Source organism: Pygocentrus nattereri, chromosome 8, assembly GCF_015220715.1.
Source record: "Pygocentrus nattereri isolate fPygNat1 chromosome 8, fPygNat1.pri, whole genome shotgun sequence".
NCBI lineage: Eukaryota > Metazoa > Chordata > Actinopteri > Characiformes > Serrasalmidae > Pygocentrus > Pygocentrus nattereri.
The window spans coordinates 17,121,656-17,140,188 of record NC_051218.1 but is presented as its reverse complement, the minus strand read 5'-3'; the positions used below and the strand labels follow the sequence as shown (position 1 = coordinate 17,140,188).

At 39.8% G+C, this 18,533-nt stretch overlaps 1 protein-coding gene across 2 annotated transcripts; it reads right to left on the bottom strand.

The window, feature by feature from the left end:
* Positions 1-2,013: 2,013 nt before the first annotated feature.
* fnta (farnesyltransferase, CAAX box, alpha) lies at positions 2,014-18,147 on the bottom strand. Of its 2 annotated transcripts, none has more exons than XM_017704078.2 (9): positions 17,902-18,147; positions 17,444-17,529; positions 17,243-17,357; positions 16,877-16,981; positions 15,744-15,870; positions 12,242-12,390; positions 11,979-12,041; positions 11,229-11,406; positions 2,014-2,712 (listed from the first exon to the last, which is right to left on the bottom strand). In XM_017704078.2, the coding sequence occupies exons 1-9, from the start codon at positions 18,045-18,047 to the stop codon at positions 2,551-2,553; spliced, it is 1,131 nt and encodes a 376-aa protein (XP_017559567.1). In that variant the 5' UTR covers positions 18,048-18,147; the 3' UTR covers positions 2,014-2,550. The 2 variants fall into 2 exon arrangements, with proteins under 2 accessions (XP_017559567.1, XP_037396197.1); XM_037540300.1 differs by lacking the exon at positions 2,014-2,712 and adding an exon at positions 8,065-8,142.
* Positions 18,148-18,533: the final 386 nt, after the last annotated feature.

Sequence of the window (18,533 nt, the reverse complement as noted above, 5' to 3'; positions counted from 1 at the left end):
TGCACAAGCATCATCCAACCTGCCTAACCAACCTGCCTAACCAACCTTAAAAAGAATGTGAAAATCACCCTCAAACAGTGTGTCACTCAAAAAGCTGGTAGATATTTAACCCAACAGTCTTAAATTTGTTATTGAAGCAATAGTAGCTCCAAGTGCTAGTCTGAAGGGGTTGAATATTTAAGCAAGCAGCATTTTTTAAGGATCCTCAGTTTTTTAAACATCCTCAGTTCTTTGCAGCATGGACTCCACAAAATGTTGGAAACATTCCATTGAAATTCTGGTCCATGTTGATGAGATTGCATCATGTAATTCCTGCAAATTTTTCAGATGTTCTGAATCTCCCATTCCTTCAGATGCTGAATCCAAAATAACATCTTTCCAGATCCAGATTCAGTGACTGGGAAGAGCACTGAAGAACCATGAACTCATTGTCGTGTTCATGAAGTTTGAGATGACATTTGCTTTGTGACATTGCACACTATCATGCTGGAAGTAGACATTAGAAGATGGGTATATTATGGCCACGAAGGGACGCCCATGGTCAGTAACAGTACTCAAATAGGCTGTGGTAAATGAGCAAGGACTGATCTGTATTAACAGATCCAAAGTGTGTGAAGCAAACATATCCCACAAAATTACACCACCTGCACCAGCCTGGACTTGGTCTATGGGTTTATGCTGTAGGTGCTGAATTCTAGACCTTTCCATCTATCAGTACAAATCGAGATTCATCAAACCAGGCTATGCTTTTTTGTGTTCAACTGTCCAGTTTTGGTGAGCCTGTGATCACTGTAACCATACCTTTCTATTCTTGGCTGACAGAAGTGGAACCCAAAGTGCATAATGCCACATGATTGGCTGATTATATGACTGCATGAATGAGTAGGTGTATAGGTGTCTGTAATAAAGTGCTTGGTGAGTATATATATATATATATATATATATATATATATGAAAAGTGAACTTAGCAAGCTGTGTTAGCTTGTGCTATGGCTTTCACTTTCTACTCATTTTTGGGCCTGGAGAGAGAAATGATAAAATTACACATAAGCTACTACTGCTGTGCTTCTTCACCCCCCAAAGAGCTTCTAGAGAAAGTTACCAAGAATTAGAAGCATTAGAATTTACAACCATTTGTCACTGTGTTTGCACACTGTGAAATTAGACCTCTGCATTTAACCCATCTGCACAGTGAAACACCCACATACATGCACACTAGTGAGCACACACACTATGGGGCAGTGAGCACACTTGCCCGGAGCAGTGGGCAGCCCTATCCATGGCGCCCAGGGAGGTGGGGGTTAGATGTTTTGCTCAAGGGCACTTCAGTCATAGACTGTCAGCCAAGGGGATTGAACCGGCAACCTTCCGGTCACAGGGCTGGTCCCCTAACCTCCAGCCCACAACTGCCCCCGTTTAAATGTTTAAGACATTTAAATGCCTCTACAATTCCTAAAGGTACCTCACACAAATTCATTATTTTACATGGTTAAGAATATACTGTTTCATACCCGAACCACTGTTTTATGACAGTTATGAAAAGGCTTTGTCCTAAAATGCACTTTTCCCCTAATATTCATGACCATGTACATAAGTGTTACAGGGCTAAGCAGCAAACATAGAAACATCATTTTGTCTGACTTACCACTATTTTATCATCAACTACCTAAACTCAGTCACATATTTTTACCTGTTGTTTTGGACAGTAAATAAAATGGATAGTACTAAAATATCTGCACTGTAGACAGTGCAACCCTGGATTTCTATACTGCTAATGTAAAGAAATCTGAGTATTAAGAGTACTTTTCTCTAGAAGGAACCAATGCACATCAATCCACTCTGACTGCACAATCTCAACAACTGAATTGTGCAGAAGTTTAGCAAAAATGCAAGTAAACTGATGGAATTCCACTTTAATTTTCTAACACCTGAGCAGTCTTGTATTTTATCACAGGGAAGACTGCCTGCTTACAACCAGTTACTCCTCTACATGAACAATATAGGATACAATGATAAGATGACACCTCCAGTTTACTTGGTGTTAATTATTATTTATTCTAAGCATACAAAAGGAAAACAAAAAACAAAAAAAAAAAACAATACAGTTGGGAGCAATGCAAAATTTTTGTAATACAGCCTAGTGAATGTTTTGGCAACAGAGGTTTTGTCTATATTTGCAGCTTAGTTAAATATTTGTACAGTTCCTTTGCTAAATGACTTTTCCCCCCCTGTAGAGTTTGGATGCAGACCAAAGATCGCTGTTACTGAGAGCCATTATCTGCTGGTTTGAATTTCCAAACTCCTCTTCATAGATAAGTCTTTTGCTAGTAAACTATGACTGATTCTTTGCAGTCTTTTAAGTCTTGTTACATGACTAGACAGAGACCACAAAGCCTCTCTTGAGTTGCAAATGCTATGTAATGGGATTTACCAATGTGGTAAAACCAGACTGCACATACACACAGAGTCCAGTCAGGGTCTCTCAGGCCTTGCTCACTATAACCAGTTATCCACATATGTGGTTCACTCGCTCTGTTTTTTATCTTTCTCTCAGTCATTGTTGGGGGTCTCCTGTTGCTCCATGGGGGTAGGGTTGGAGGAGGGCGGAGATGGAATTTCTCCTGAGCCATACTTGCTCTGAAGGGAGCGGGCCACATAGCGCCAGTATTCTCTCCGAATAGTATCCTTCTCCTGGGCAAGCAGCTCACAAAGCTGGGAAAAAAAAGACAGAGAGAGAACAGTTAGAATATTTATATTCGACTCAAGTAGTAATATAAAAGTCATCAGGTTTTAAAGAAATCAGATAAAGGCATTTCGGTCTCGTTCATAAAACATACTTGAATTTCATTCTAAAGATGTTCTTCAGATGAATTCCCAGCATTTACATACAATTGATGCATAAAAAACTATGCTCATGAATCACACTGTAATATTTTATTATATAGTGTTTTATTTTTATGTGACACTTTCTACTTTACCTGCTCCAACTTACTAATTCTCAGAAAAAAATAAATGATGGACATCATGTTTCATGAAAATGTCTTGTATTTTGCCATATCATAAAATCGCATTTCCAAAAAAGTTGGGATGCTGCACCAAATGTAAATAAAAAAACAAAATGCAATGATGTGCAAATCATTTAAACCCTAAATTTAATTGGAAATACAGTGCAGAAGGGCCTTAGTCAGGGAGGTGACCGAGAACCCAAGGGTCACTCTTACAGAGCTTCAGCATTGCTGTGGAGAAAGGAGAACCTTCCAGAAGGACAACCATTTCTGCAGCACTCCACCAATCAGGCCTGTATGGTACAGTGGCCAGACAGAAGCCACTCCTCAGTAAAAGGCACAAAACAGCCTGCTTGGAGTTTACCAAAAGGCACCTGAAGGACACTCGGACCATGAGAAACAAAATTCTCTGGTCTGAAGAAACAAAGATTGAACTCTTTCGTCTGAATGCCAAGCGTCATGTTTGAAGGAAAGCGGGCACCACTCACCACCTGGCCAATACTATCCCTACAGTGAAGCATGGTGGTGGCAGCATCATGCTGTAGGGTTGTTTTTTGGCAGCAGGAACTGGGAGACTAGTCATTGTTGAGGCAAAGATGAATGTAGCAATGTACAGAGACCTCCTTGAAGAAAAACCTGCTCCGGATCTCAAACTGGGGCGAAGGTTTTTCTTCCAACAGGACAATGACCCTAAGCACACAGCCAAGATGACAAAGGAGTGGCTTCGGGAGAACTCTGTGAATGTTCTTGAGTGGCCCAGCCAGAGCCCAGACTTGAACCCGATTGAACATCTCTGGAGAGATCTAAAAATGGCTGTGCACCAATGCTCCCCGTCCAACCTGATGGAGCTTGAGAGGTTCTACAAAGAAGAATTGGAGAAACTGCCCAAAAATAGGTGTGCCAATCTTGTAGCATCATACTCCAAAAGACTTGAGGGTGTCATTGCTGCCAAAGCTGCTTCAATAAAGCATTGAGCAAAAGCTGTGAATACTTATGTACATGTGATTTACTTTGTTTTTATATTTTTAATAAATTTGCAAAACATTCAAACTTTTTTCACTTTGTCATTATGGCGTATTGTGTGTAGAAAAATGTATTTAATACATTTTGGAATAAGGCTGTAACATAAAATGTGAAAAGGTGAAGTGCTGTGAATACTTTCTGGATGCACTGTAGTACAACGACAACAAATCATATGTTGAAACTTGAAAAACTGTTTATAGTTTTTTGAAAAATATGTCTATTTTGAATCTGATGCTACCAACACGAAAAAAGTAGAGACAGGGGCAACAAAAGGCTGGTAAAGTTGCTAAAAAAATCCCAGAGAGGTAGAGTCATTCAGACGTAGAGATGAGCAGGGGTTCACCACTCTGAACGACTGCAAAATCAAATAGTGCAACAATTCAAGGATAACTCAACATTCAATAACAAAGAACTTTTGCTTTTCAACAACTAGGTACATGATGTCATTAAAAGTTTCAGAGAATCTGGAGAAATCTCTGCATGCAAGGGACAAAGCTCAAAAACCAGTATTTGCTGGCCAAGATCTTTGGGCATTAAACAGACATGATTCTCTAGGGGAAATCACTGCATGGGTTCAGGAACTCTTCTGAAAACCACTGTCTGTGAAAACAGTTCATTGCTGCTTCCACAAATCCAAGATAAAACTCTAAAATGCAAAGCTGAATCCACATATAAACTTTACTGTGACCATGTAATGCTGAACGATATATACATGTTTTGGTAACATATGCTGCCATCCAGACAATGTCTTTTACAGGGAAGGCCTTGATTATTTCAGCAAGAAAATGCCAAACTACATATTACTCACATATTACTCCGTAGTTAAAGAATCCAGGTGCTAAACTGGCCTGCCTGCAGTCCAGTCAAGTCAACACTTGCGCATCATGAAATGAAAAATAAGACAAAGGAGACCCTGAACTGTTGCACACCTGAAGTCCTATATCAAACAATGAGAAAACATTTCATTTTCAGAACTACAGCAGCGTCTCCTCAGTTCCCCAACGTTACTGCTGCAAAGTCATCTTTCTACAAAGGGAAACTGAAAGCATCAGCATCTGATCCACGCAAGCTCTTCAACATTTTCTCCTCTCTTCTCAACCCTCCTCCTCCCCCTGCACCCTGTTCTCTCACCCCTGAGGATTTTGTCCCCTTCCCTCTGTCCCCACTCCTTCCACTAGACCGCATCATCTCATTCTCAATCCCTTAAACTGTTTTTCTTCTCTTTCCACAGATGCTGTCCTTCAACTGATCAAATCCCAACCACCTGCCCACTGGATCCCATCCCATTGGCATTGTTTCAGTCAATCTCTGAGGACCTACTGCCCTTCATCACGTTTCTCATCAACAAGTCCTTGGCATCAGGCGAAGTTCCATCAACTTCCAAGACTGCAAGAGTACTCCCTATCTTGAAGAAACCCATGCTTGACAGCTCTGATGTCAACAACTACAGACCGGTATCACATCTTTCTTTCCTTTCAAAAATTCTTGAATGTGCAGTCTATAATCAACTTTCTCTATTTCTCACACAGAACCAGCTCCAGGACCCCAACCAGTCTGGCTTTAAACCAGCACACTCTACAGAAACTTCCCTCATCGCAGTGACTGAGAACCTCCAATCTGCAAGATCAGCCAAATTATCATCTGTCCACATCCTTCTTGATCTCTCAGCAGCTTTTGACACAGTCAACCAGACGATCCTTCTGGACATCCTCACCAACCTTGGAATCACTGGCTATGCGTGGAAGAGGTTCAAATCCTATCTGGAGGATCGCTCTTATTAGGTAACATGGAGAGGGTCCACATCCTCTCCATGCAGGTTCTCCACTGGTGCCCACAAGGCTCGGTCCTGGGTCCTCTTCTTTTTTCTCTTTACACTAGCTCTCTTGGTGATGTAATATCTTCTCATGGCTTCTCTTATCACTGTTATGCTGATGACACTCAACTAATGTTTTCTTTCTCACCCTCTGACACACAGGTTTCCAGTCGCATCTCGGCATGCCTGTCTGACATCTCTTCATGGATGGAAGCTCACCACCTGAAGCTCAATCCCAGCAAGACTGAGCTGATATTCATCCATGCAACTACAGGTCCTCATCATGATCTTGCCATCTCATTCGAGAACTCCCTGATTGTTCCATCTGTAGAGGCAAGAAGTCTTGGTGTGAGTCTGGATGGCCAGTTATTGTTCTCAACTCACATCGCGAACCTGACTCGGTCATGCAGGTTTCTCCTGTACAACATCCGAAGGATCCGACCCTTCCTCACCCAAGAGGCCGCCCAGGTGCTAGTGCAGTGTCTTGTTATCTCAAGGCTTGACTACTACTCCTCTTGGCTGGTCTTCCCATGCAGGCCATCAAGCCTCTGCAACTCATCCAAAATGCGGCAGCACGGCTCATCTTCAATCTGCCCAAGTTCAGCCACGTCACCCCACTGCTGCGCTCCCTTCACTGGCTCCTTGTAGCTGCACGCATCAGATTTAAAACCCTAATGTTTGCCTACAAAGCCAAAAATGGACCAGCCCCTACCTACTTGATGGCAATGGTGAAATCTCGAACTGTACCACGAGCCCTTCGAGCTTCGAATACAGCTCGGCTTGACCCGCCATCCTTCAAGGCGCACGGAAGACAAGCGTTGAGAATGCTCTCTGTACTGGCATCCAGGTGGTGGAATGAACTCCCACTGACTGTCCGAACAGCAGAGTCTCTTGCTGTCTTCAAACGTAGACTGAAGACTCATCTCTTTACACAGCACTTAAATGAACACTGAATTATAAGCTGCACTTATATTTTATTGTATTGCACTGTGTATTGTAGTTTATTGTACTGTATTTTATTGTAATTGTATTGCATTGAATGGCACAGAGTTCCGTGTTCCTTTTTCTCTCTGTGTCTGCAGTGACATTTTGTTTCTAGCAGTATCTGAGCCCAGGACTGTCTTTTCTCTAAGCTATTGGTAGCTAGCAAAGATACTTTCTCTAGATTGACAAAGCACTTCTTGTAAGTCGCTCTGGATAAGAGCGTCTGCTAAATGCTGTAAATGTAAATGCTTACAGGGTGTTGTTAAAATAATATGTGATGGAACACAGTGGTAAAGATGCCCTTACCCAACTTTTTTGGAACGCATTTTTGGCATCAAATTAAAAATTGGCATATATTTTTTCAAAAAAATGAAATTTCTCAGTTTTAACATATGTTGTCTTTGTAGTATTTTCCTTTAAAAATATGGTTTACATGATTCGCATAGCATTGCATTCTATTTTTATTTAAACTCCCAACTTTTTTGGAAATATGCTTTGTCATATGTTCATGTATTTGGAAAGAAATCCAAGCACTGACTGATTCATTCAGACTTTTCCCCACTGTCATGTAAAGTGGATGCATTTTCATCCATTAAAATTCATGTAAATAAAAGAAAACAGAAAACACATTTAAAAGAGCCACATCATGGGTCTTACAAAAATAAAAGTTCAGCACTCAGTAATGTTTGTTTATTTGAGCTTAAACTGGTTCTGTTTTCAGTTGGAAGATACTAAGTATTGACAACTAGGAAGCAAGACAGCTAATTTAGCCCATTTGACCACTTTAGGCTTGTTCTCCAATAGCTGCACACAATTAATAAAAAAGACAATAAAATTGTCAATTACAATTTTATATATACAGCAGTTAGCTGTCAGTGTTAACTGTGTAAATTTTGATAATCATGATGGACCAAACATGAACAGTCTCAGCCAGACAGAGAGGGAGATGGAGAGGGAAGGGGAGAGAAGACTGTTAAACAGTTAACATGCTGCAGTATTGATTAATGGACTCTCTATTAAGACAATGAAATCAGTGATTTAGTAAACAATGATCTCAATATCAATAGTAAACTTCATCAGAGGCAGGTTGGCAAAGACATGGCATTTTCACACAGGAAAACACAATGGTTTGTTGCATTCCTATGGGAAAACTAGACCTCTCAGTGAGGCAGTAAAAGCCCTTTAGCTCCCGGAAAAGCAACCCTACTGCTAACGATTGTCAATATTCAGCATTTCATACTCTACCTAAAAAGGTCACTGCTTCCAATTCTGCACTGCTGTAGCTTTGTTTCCATAACACAATTCCTCAAGCAGGAGCTGCAGAGGAAAACAACTGTTTTGTAATGTTTTAATTACAGAATCTTTGTGTATTTGCTACATGTACTTGCATTCTTAGATCACTGCTTTGTCTATTTTACAGTAACAGAAGTCTGTTCTCACAGAGGACATTCATTTTTTATTGTCCGTTTACCGTTGGAAAAAGCCTACATTATTCTCCATCTCTCTTTATGAGAATCGCAACAGTTTGACTGCTGCTGAAATATGTATCTGCAGTGTCATATCACTCTGCAAGGGACAAAAAGCAGAAAATCAAGTAGGACTTCTGTCCCAAAACTCCAATCATCCACATCATCATGACAACGTAGTGTAGCAAACACAGTGCACTGAAACCTCATTAACCCCACCACAGCCGCCATATATTCATCCAACACAAGTGCTGCCACTCAAACAGCACACCACAGCCATCGCTGGATTACATGACAGAGAAAAAGAGAGGGAGGGAGAGGTGGAATATATCAGTATTAATGAACGCAGTGCAAGTGCACGTCTCAGATTCTTCCTCCTTCTCATTCTTCATCTTTTCCTTCCCTTCTGCTGTGTACAGAGTGTTCATTGTTCCTGATCAATCATTCAACAGGTTAATATTTCAGCATCTCTGACAAAACATTGGCATTTCAATTCTAAATCTGATTCCCTTTGATCAAAATGGAAACAGGTCTCAAAACGATTTTCATATGGATTGTCCAATCGTAAAATATCAAAACAGCCTGATGAAATATGTATGGCTATGGGTAAATCGAGTCAAAGAGAAATAAAATCCCTCGTTAAACTTTAAGAACATATCAAAGACAACCTGATCAAACCTAGTGAATGTTCCTCTTTCTAGGATGCAAGCGGTTGTAATACTCTCCTGCATAATATGCCTTCCATTCTATAGATCTGCACTTTCTTGACTAAATGTAATCCTCTCTAATATAAAATTCTTTTCATGTGGTTCTCACAGTCACCTCACCGACGTTATAATAGCTCTCTATTCATGTCAGTGATTAAATGATCTGATTGCACTGGAGAAAGCTATCAAATTTAATATGCTCTTTTTCCTTTTGTACGTAGCCGTGAGTAGGCCTTCTTTAATTTTTTACATGATTAAACAAAGCATTATAAATTCTTCAGATCTGCCCTTTGTGTCAAAATCATTTAGCCCAGTGCTCCTATTTTAGAGCCTTTTCTGTGTATTTGTTTATCCAGTCATAACATTAAAAGTACACTATATGTACAAAAGCATTCAGAAATCTCTTCTAATTCATCCTTTTTAGGGTGCACCCACTGACACAGTCGTACAACTACACAAACACAGCTTGTACTCAGCTTCTATATGGCTAGAACGATAAGCAATTCTGAAATATCGATACGCATGAACAAAATTATTCATACATTTTTTATAGTAGCATATTCAGTACATCAAGCACAAGGCCTTTTACCACAAGTCCTGAGTTTTACAGGCAACAAAAAGCATGTAAAAATAATTCTTGAAAACATACACATTAATGCTGATACAGTCTTTTACTTCATTATTCTTGTTTGCTCCTATGATCTGTTCACTCCTTTTAGTGTTCAACGTTGAAGAAGATCCTCAAACTCCCCCTCACACATTGCTGCTGCTGTAGAGCTATTCTGAGAGCCGGTGATGAACTTTTTAGCAGAATGTCACTACAGTAAGGATCTAACTGCAATTCCTCCAATCAAAAAATGACGTCACTGTGACCATGTTTGAATTGTGATTATTTTCTGTAAAGCGCACTCCAGGCTGTTTTTATAATTTTTTAAATGATGTTTTATAATTACAGTTCATATAATGTTTGTGGCTCGACATACTGCCACTTGTGATGTGAAAGAACATGTATATTTGACTGCTTCCGACTGGTCAGAACTCATCTCCGGGCAGTTCACAAGCTCTGTGTTATTACATTTACATTCACCCTGCTCAAGACAATACTGCTAAGACAACATTGTCCATCAAATAGGCTGCAGTCTTAAATTTCTATTTTGATATGCAAAAAATGTTCAGCCCTGTTACCTAAGGTCTGTGCTTGAACTGCACTGGTTAAAACTTAACTTCAGTTCTGGTTAATGAATCCATATCTTCTTCCTCTTCATTTCCCTCCCCCACCCCCCACCCCCAACTCAGTGGGAAAAGATCTTGCAATGACTAAACATTAAGCTCTAATTAAGAAGAAAAAAACAGTTTATGGTGTTTTTTCTTTAAGTGGCAGTCCAACGGTCACCTATGGAAAGCTCACTGCCGAGTGTGTGAGTGAAATAAAACCAGGACTGGAGTTTCAGATCACACTTCAGACAGCAGAACTTGCATATAAAAACAAAAGAAAAGATTCTACCTACTGATTCATGGCTGTTATGGATTATAATCAATAATTCGGTAACACTTGCACCCATAGAAATGCATTGTCCACAGAACTGGATGCTGTGGAGCAGCCACTCAAGACTCTAAGCTTAACATGCTCAATGCCAAGTGTACAAATGTTGATAGTACTGTGCTGTGAAAAAGTAAACCTGGAGTGATGGAGCACCACAGAATACTTCTAGGATGAGTTGGAGTAACGTTGGTTAAGCAGGTATCTACAAACCTTTGGACAAACCGTGTATGTCCAAAGAAGGAAGCTAGACAATTGTATGACAGATTGCTACACACTTTTACAAAATCTTTGATGTTGATACTTCCCAACATTCTGATATGTGAACTAGGCAAACATACAGAAACAAGATAAGCAAGCAAAAATCAGTTCCCTAATACTGTGTCATATGCCAATGTGTCTATACCATAATTTTTGGTACCAGTTTAGCCTCTTTTTTAACTTTACACTTTAGTTTGACAGCACCTATAAACACAGTCATAGGGAATTGGTGCAGCACCAGAGGTTCTGTTTCTAACACCTTAGAGGCTCTACACAAAAATTCTTCTGTTTATTTATATATTTATATTTATTTGACAAGAAACAAATGCAAGTGTGTATACCTTCACACTTTATACTACACTTAGTATTCTTTACGGCAAACCCAAATAAAGGAGGGGGCTGCGAGTTTACAACCCCTTTTGAGCTTACCTCCATGGCCTTGTTAAGTGTCTCCGTCTGGTTGCACTTGGTGTTGTTGGTCTCGAGTGTGTCCTCGAAGAAGTCCACCATAAACCCAAGCAGGTACGGAGAAGAGAATGATTCCTGGAGTTCTTCAACTTGTTCCAGCAGTCCAGGGTACGACGACAACCCTCCAGGCTGCAGAATCCTACCCCACACAAACCACACACAAGGTTATTAGTCCATAATTATACAAACTAACAAACAAAAGATAAATAAATAAATAAATAAATAATAACTGCACCTTTTAAACACAGATGCACACAGTGTTTTACAGAGTGATTCATAAAAATACAAGGAATCAAAGACAATACAGTAAAACTGAAGGACAAATGAGAGTCAAAATTAACCAAGAAAAAAAGACTATAGTGTAATTCTAGGAAGACACCAATTGTATTCTAAATATGTTTTAGATAAAATCTCCATTTGGCATATATAAAACTGATCAGCATATTGCACATTGTACTGTGATTGGAAAATTAGGCAAGCTAGTATGCAAGTTGTTCCAGGCTAAAAGGCTGTTTTGGTGTAGTGAGCTATTCCCTTTTCTTTCATTGAAATCCACAGGAATGGCTCTGAACCTACTATAACAGTAAATGGTACCATCTACTGTTTGTGCTTTGACATTACACTGCTGGAACATAAATAGGACCATACAAATTACAAATGTGAAGATTCATAAACATTCACAAGCAAAATGAAACTTTTACTGACACATACCCTTTCAGATAGTTCCAGGCACTTTCATTGTGGGGTGCTTTCTTGATTTGTTTTATGCTGTACCTTTTTCCAAAAAAGAGAGAGAATAAATAAACACCTGTAATAATTATTCAGTCACTGTAAAAATAACAAACAAAACGAATGAAGTCTAATACTCATAAAATGAAACCAAAATCTATCCACTTTTGGAAGAAAAGGGATAATCCTTGTTTAATGGTGACATATCTGTGACAAAACTGTCCTGGTGTAACTGCATCACTCACTGCACTTCTCGCTCCAGTACTTCAGGAGAAGAGTATGTCGAGGTATGAGTGATAACAAAGTGCCTTTGGTTCCAGGCAGAGTTATTCCTCACATCTTCCTCCAACAGCTCCTCTACATACTCCAGCTCACCATCCCACAGGTTAAACGTCTGAAATCACACAAACAAGCATGCTGTAATACATCCAAAAGCTTTCTGCTTCAAGTTTTACACTTACATACAGACTATTTCACTACCCCACTGCTCACAAAAGCGTGAACACAAATATAATACAGCTACGACATGTTCCAAAGCCTCCAGCTACAGAACCAAATTCAGCAAATTAAAAAGGTACAAATTAAGTGGTCTTTGAAGTAGTCAATGGTTTCTATATTTAATTTTCCACTTACCCCAAATGCAGTCGATCAGCCAATAATTTGTCTGGTGTTTTGCCTCTTTTGCATTGAACTGGAGCTGCTAGGTCTATGGTCCTAACAAACACTGTCAACAATTACACTAATCGCTTCCACAAATACATATCAAATTATTCATATGTTTGCATCGATAACCTACCTAAATTCAGCACAGGGGCATATCTTAGGCTTGATTACTGTAGGAGAGTTAAAAGTTGTATATGAAATAACAATAAACCTATGAAAATGAGGTGTTTCATTCCATTTTGCAAAAACAAACAATGAAATGCAGTCTGACACTGTGCCACCGATTTCCTACTGACACAGACACATGCAAACTGATTTTTGGTAATGAACCACAAAGTAGCAACAGGGAAGTTTAATAAAGCTAACTTAGAAAAGCTCCATGTATGTAATGCTCATTTTTACCTGACGATTACTAAGGTCTTACTTAGCACCATCCTTTGTCATCTTGTGCAGAATGACATCAGTTTTAACTTACATCATGTGATGTTCTTGGGCACATCATCAGTGACCGTACCTAGGACCACTGGGTGTTTCAGATCATACAACTATCAGATTCTGATCATATCATCATCTGATCTCATCATCTGATCAGATCATACAACTATCAGATAGTTGCCTCTTCCAGGCAACCCAACCATCTACTATGAGCCTGCGTCCAAGTATTGTGCCATGGATCGGCCCTCTTAATCCAGAGCCATCTTCTCTAATGGCTCCTCTCTTGCTCTGCCCTGTATTGTCCAGAAGGCTGTATGCTTCGCAAAGTGTTTAGCTAAGAAAACCTCTGCAGCTGACCTCTATAGGCACACATCTATCTTGCCACCCCCCTTGGCAGTACTATTCCACCAGACCTGCGTATCTGGCCTTCTTCCTCTCACTGGGCTCAGTGAGCTCCAGAAATAGCACTAGCTTTGTTTTTTCCTCACTTTTGTCATATCCAATTCCAGCCACTAGTTATGACTCCCTCAATCACACAATACTACCAGCGCGATGAGGACAAAAAGCAGCACAGGCTTCCACCAAGACCTCTGCAATGAGCCATCGCATCTTTTTAAACTGCTGCTAAGGCAACATCATTGGACAGCTGAACGCGCTCGGAGGAAAGCACCAACCACTCTGGTTTTGTTAAGCCAAATAACAGAGACCTGCGCTCACCAGCATCTCAAAGAGTGATGGGGGCATACCAGTCCTACCCACCCAGAGAGTGACACCAATTGTGCTCTCTTGGACTTCCAGCTAAGGATGGCTAAAGCATCACCAGGGATCAAACTCTCTTCTAATGATATGGCCAATGCTTAGACAGTTGTGCCACTCAGGAGCCCCAGCACTCAATTTGTTGTTCCTGAGAATAGGACGATATCAGGGCACAGGGTGCTCTCTGCGATGTTCCTAGGGAACCAGAGACCCACCTTCAGTTGCCGGTCCTTTGCTGTACTATGTATGCCCCTTGCTAGTTTTAAACTCTGGATTCTCTAGGATTCTGCTGGGAGAAATGAACTGGCCTTTTTAAGTGGTTGTAATTTCTTGGACCATTCAAGGACATTGCTAAAAGTTTCCAGCTGTCATCTTCAGCACCAGGTGCACCAGGCAAGCTTTCCCTAGCGCTTTATGGCAACAGCTCAGGATGTGTTCCAACGTTCCTCTTCTTTGGCACAACTGACAAAGTGGCATTTCACTCAAGCCCCAACTGAAGAGGTTTGATGTACTGATCAACACATCATACACCGACTGGATGAAGAACTTTATCCTGAGCGTTCTGCCTGCCAGAAGTCAGACCAAGAGATCTTACAGCCTGTAGCTTGTTCCCACCAAGTCCACACACTTTGCTGCTGCATCCCAACCACCTGTCTTGCATGTAGCTCCTCTAATTTCAGGTCTTGCTTCTATCTGGACCGATTGTCTTCTGTCCTTGTCAAACAGTTTAGATTTGTTTTCCAATGTTTGTTAGCAACATTATCCTAGCAGCTCTTGTTCTCAAATAAAGAAGCAAAATTTGGAAACCAAACTTGTCTGGCCTGATGTACTACATCTGCAATAAGTGGAAAATCATGTTACTTTGCTTTTTTCATCTACTCACCTTCCTTTAAATTGAAAAGGCTCTTGCACTAAATTACAAAAGTGCGCTAACAAAAATAAGCCAACCTCAGTACACTTTAGTTTTCTATGCCACATTAAACAGACACACAACTGTGGTACATCTAAATATCTACAAAATGCAGTAAGAAGCATCATTACCCGAGTTTGAGACCTTTTAAATTTCAACATTATATTTTTCTTCCAGGCCACCATTTTCACTTTTTTGTGCATATACTAGTTCATGTAATAACATGCAATAATCATATTAACAGAGAAAGGCATACATTGAAGTATTTCCATTAGATATACACCACCTTTCTTATATACTGATAAAGTCATTCACACAAACTAGCAGTCATGGATACCACAATGAGCCTGGAAACAAACAAAAAGACTATTTCTCCCAACAGCTTCAACAAAAATGTATTTACCTGTGCATGTCTGTATAAGAACTCTGCACTCTGAGAAATGAGCTGAAAACATTGTGTTTATATATGCCATGTAAAGGGACCTAAGTAACACATTGAACAGAAAAATGAAGCAGATGCCACTATATTTAATTCATTTTCACTACAGTACATGTATCTGATGTTGATACAAGATTTAACACAGATTTAACAACATCATCTGCTGAAGGTATCACAATAGAGAAGACAGACATTGACCCTCATGCTTCGCAACTGCTCCCTATTCTACCACAAAGGTTACTGTTGGTCATTTGATGCTCCATTCCCTCATATGGAACAATTTTGCTGAAGTGATTTCTCATTATGTAAAATATCTTACCTTATCCTTGCAATTCACTTCTTACAGCATCATTATCAGAAGATTTGAACAGGCTACCGCAACATATACTATTCTAAGATTTACCCTCAAATAGCTTATGATTTCCTGTGCCGTTGCTTCAAAACAAACCAAACTCCAAACAACACAGGCATACCACTTACTAGAAGTTTGCAAGGCTGTAAAGAAAAGCTGTACTGTATAGCGTAAGGTCATGTGGACCTTTACCTGAATGACCCACTGTCTGTGCTGCCATGCGTGGTAGTTCTTGGCATCCTGACTGAGGATCTCTGCTATGAACTGCAGCTCTTCAGATGGATCATTAAGCCACTCAACCACCATGCGCCTATGATGCCTTTAGACAAGGACAGAGGTTGGGTGTCACAAGAACTGAATGGTTTTAACAATAATGCAATACTGCAAACATATCAATTCAGAGAATACAGCATATCAAGAGGCAAACACGGATTGTATGTTAACTACACACGTTTAACGTTATAGACTAACAAAAATGTCAAACACAAAACGCAAAGAAGCAGCCCAAATACAGGTTCTCAGTGGGTGTAAGCATTGCCATAAGTACATATAGACAAAATCAAATAATATATTCTGTAATTAACAGAGTGACTTAGCTTCATCAATTAAACAGGTAATTGAACACAATACAAGGACATGATGATCTGCAAAATAATTGCAAGTTGGTTAACTGGTCATCAACCCATTAAAGTGTATATCTGCAATTTGATATTGATTCATATGTTCTGAGCTTGCAAGACAGCAACTGTAAAGAAAAGTTTCAAATCAATGAAACTACACTGGTTAAAAAGTGAGTTTCATCACTAAAACAATCATGTAACAGAGTCTTTGGTGATAAGAGACTACAGATTTTTAATAAAACAACAGAAAATGCAAATCTGTTTGTGAATTCAGAGAATATACACAATCAAAATACTAAATGGGCACGCTGTAGATCAGGGCTAAGGGACACAGTGTGACATGCAGGCCATCATTTACACAAAAGAATGTTTGATTTGGCCAAATTGCCCTAATCCTACTCCCTCATGCCTGAGAGATTTTTTAAATTTATTTTTAAAAATATTTTTAATACAGTGAAATGTTATAGAAAAAATACATTTCTTCTAAATTAAAGCATACTCACATTCTTTATTAATATATTGTTTTGTCTTTTTGGCCATCCACAAGCACTGAATTGTGACCTCAAGACAAACCTTTTGCACCACTGTTGCAGATCTTCATACACGGTACTACTGTCACTTTAGACCAACATGTTCTGTAGCATTTTCCCATGTACTACTAAAGGAAGCTGCTGGACTTAAATGATTGATGAACTGGTGTTTTACCAGACTTGGTAGTTCTTGGGCTGATCTTCTATGATAGCTGAAATATACTTCATCTCTTCTCGCAGATCCTTCTCCAAAGCCTGCAGCAGTACTCTCCTGTAATGCCTATAGACATGACCCAGCACACAAAATACCAAGAAAACATTAGCAATGACTTGTAAGCGATGAAATGATGAAATGTATGATGACACCTGACCATCACACCTATATCAGTTTCCTGGCCATATCATTCCAAAACCAGTTGCGCCTCACCCCCATCCCGCATCCCTCAATCAACTTAATAACTGGAAGGGGTATCCACATACTTTTGGCCATATAGTGTACTTTACTATCATCACCCATTGTCCAAAGTATCCACAAACTCACCATACAGTGTAATTTGCTGCATTCAGGTCAATAGCTTCAGCGGTCAGAGCAAATGCTCGCTCACTTTTCTCATCATTCTTCAGCAACGCTCTGAAGTAGTCATACACATCGGTGACTGTAGAAGACAAACCATTATTGATCAGAGCGCCTGCGGTCTTATACCAAAATGGATGTGTGTGAACTCTCATCAGATATACTTACATCTGTCTGAATAGGCTATTTTCACCACAGGGTTGGGCCCGTCGTCCTGAGGAACAGGCTCCAGATCTGCCCATTCTCTCCTATTCCTTTGAAAACAAAAGAATGAGACTTAACTAGTTATGTTGATGTTATGTTGATGGTATATCAATGTCAGTTAACACTAGTGTAGCCAGCTAACAAGATGAGACCAAGAGTCAAATTCATCTCATCGTTCACTGCTACTGGAACACCGGCTAACCAGCGTAGCTTTACGGTTAAATCTCCAATTACCCAAGATGAATGAACCTTAGCACTGTACTCAATTCTTCGAAAAGGCACATCTTATTAAAGCCGGAAATTCGATTTTAAGGCAAACGCGTGGTGTTATAACGGACCAGCTTAAAGTTACAGAGCTAGGTTAAGCAGCTAGCTATCTAGCTAGCATCCAGTGAGAGAACACTTGCTAACGTTATATTTACCTGTAAAACAAATATCCTCCTCCTCTCTGAGGCTCGTCGTCTTCCATGTCTGCTTCTCCTTCGACATTGTCGCTAATTGCCCTTTCTTCCTCCACTGCGTCCGACACAGAGTTGGGGAGTTCTTCGATTTCTTCGACTGATGACATTTTGAAAGGAACTTGGTTAACTAGCTAGTTAGCTATCTGGCATAAACGGGCGAATGGCTAAGCTACATGCATTTGACAGTACACACATAAGACCGCCGAGAAAAAGTAATATTCAGAATAAAAGTCCTCTCTCACGCTGGCTGTGAAATACCGCATATACACTTGTAAGTGCCACATAAAGCAGAGTCAGGACTTTTCTGTAGCGATGTTGTGCAGTAAACTGATGACAATTCAGATAAAAATGCAGTTTTCACAACCATTTCGGTAATATGGATTTTATTTAGAATACGAGTCGTTTGTATGTGAGCTAACTAGCAAGTTATGTTTGTAGTAGAGACCCTTCCTTGTAAGCTAACTAGTAAGTAAACTCCAACCCCAAGTTTGTTGTTAGAAATCCAACTTGAACAAATAAAATACAATGGAAAGTAAAATACGTGTTAAGTTCCAGAATAAAACACTAGTAAAATACAAAATACTCTTGGAAAG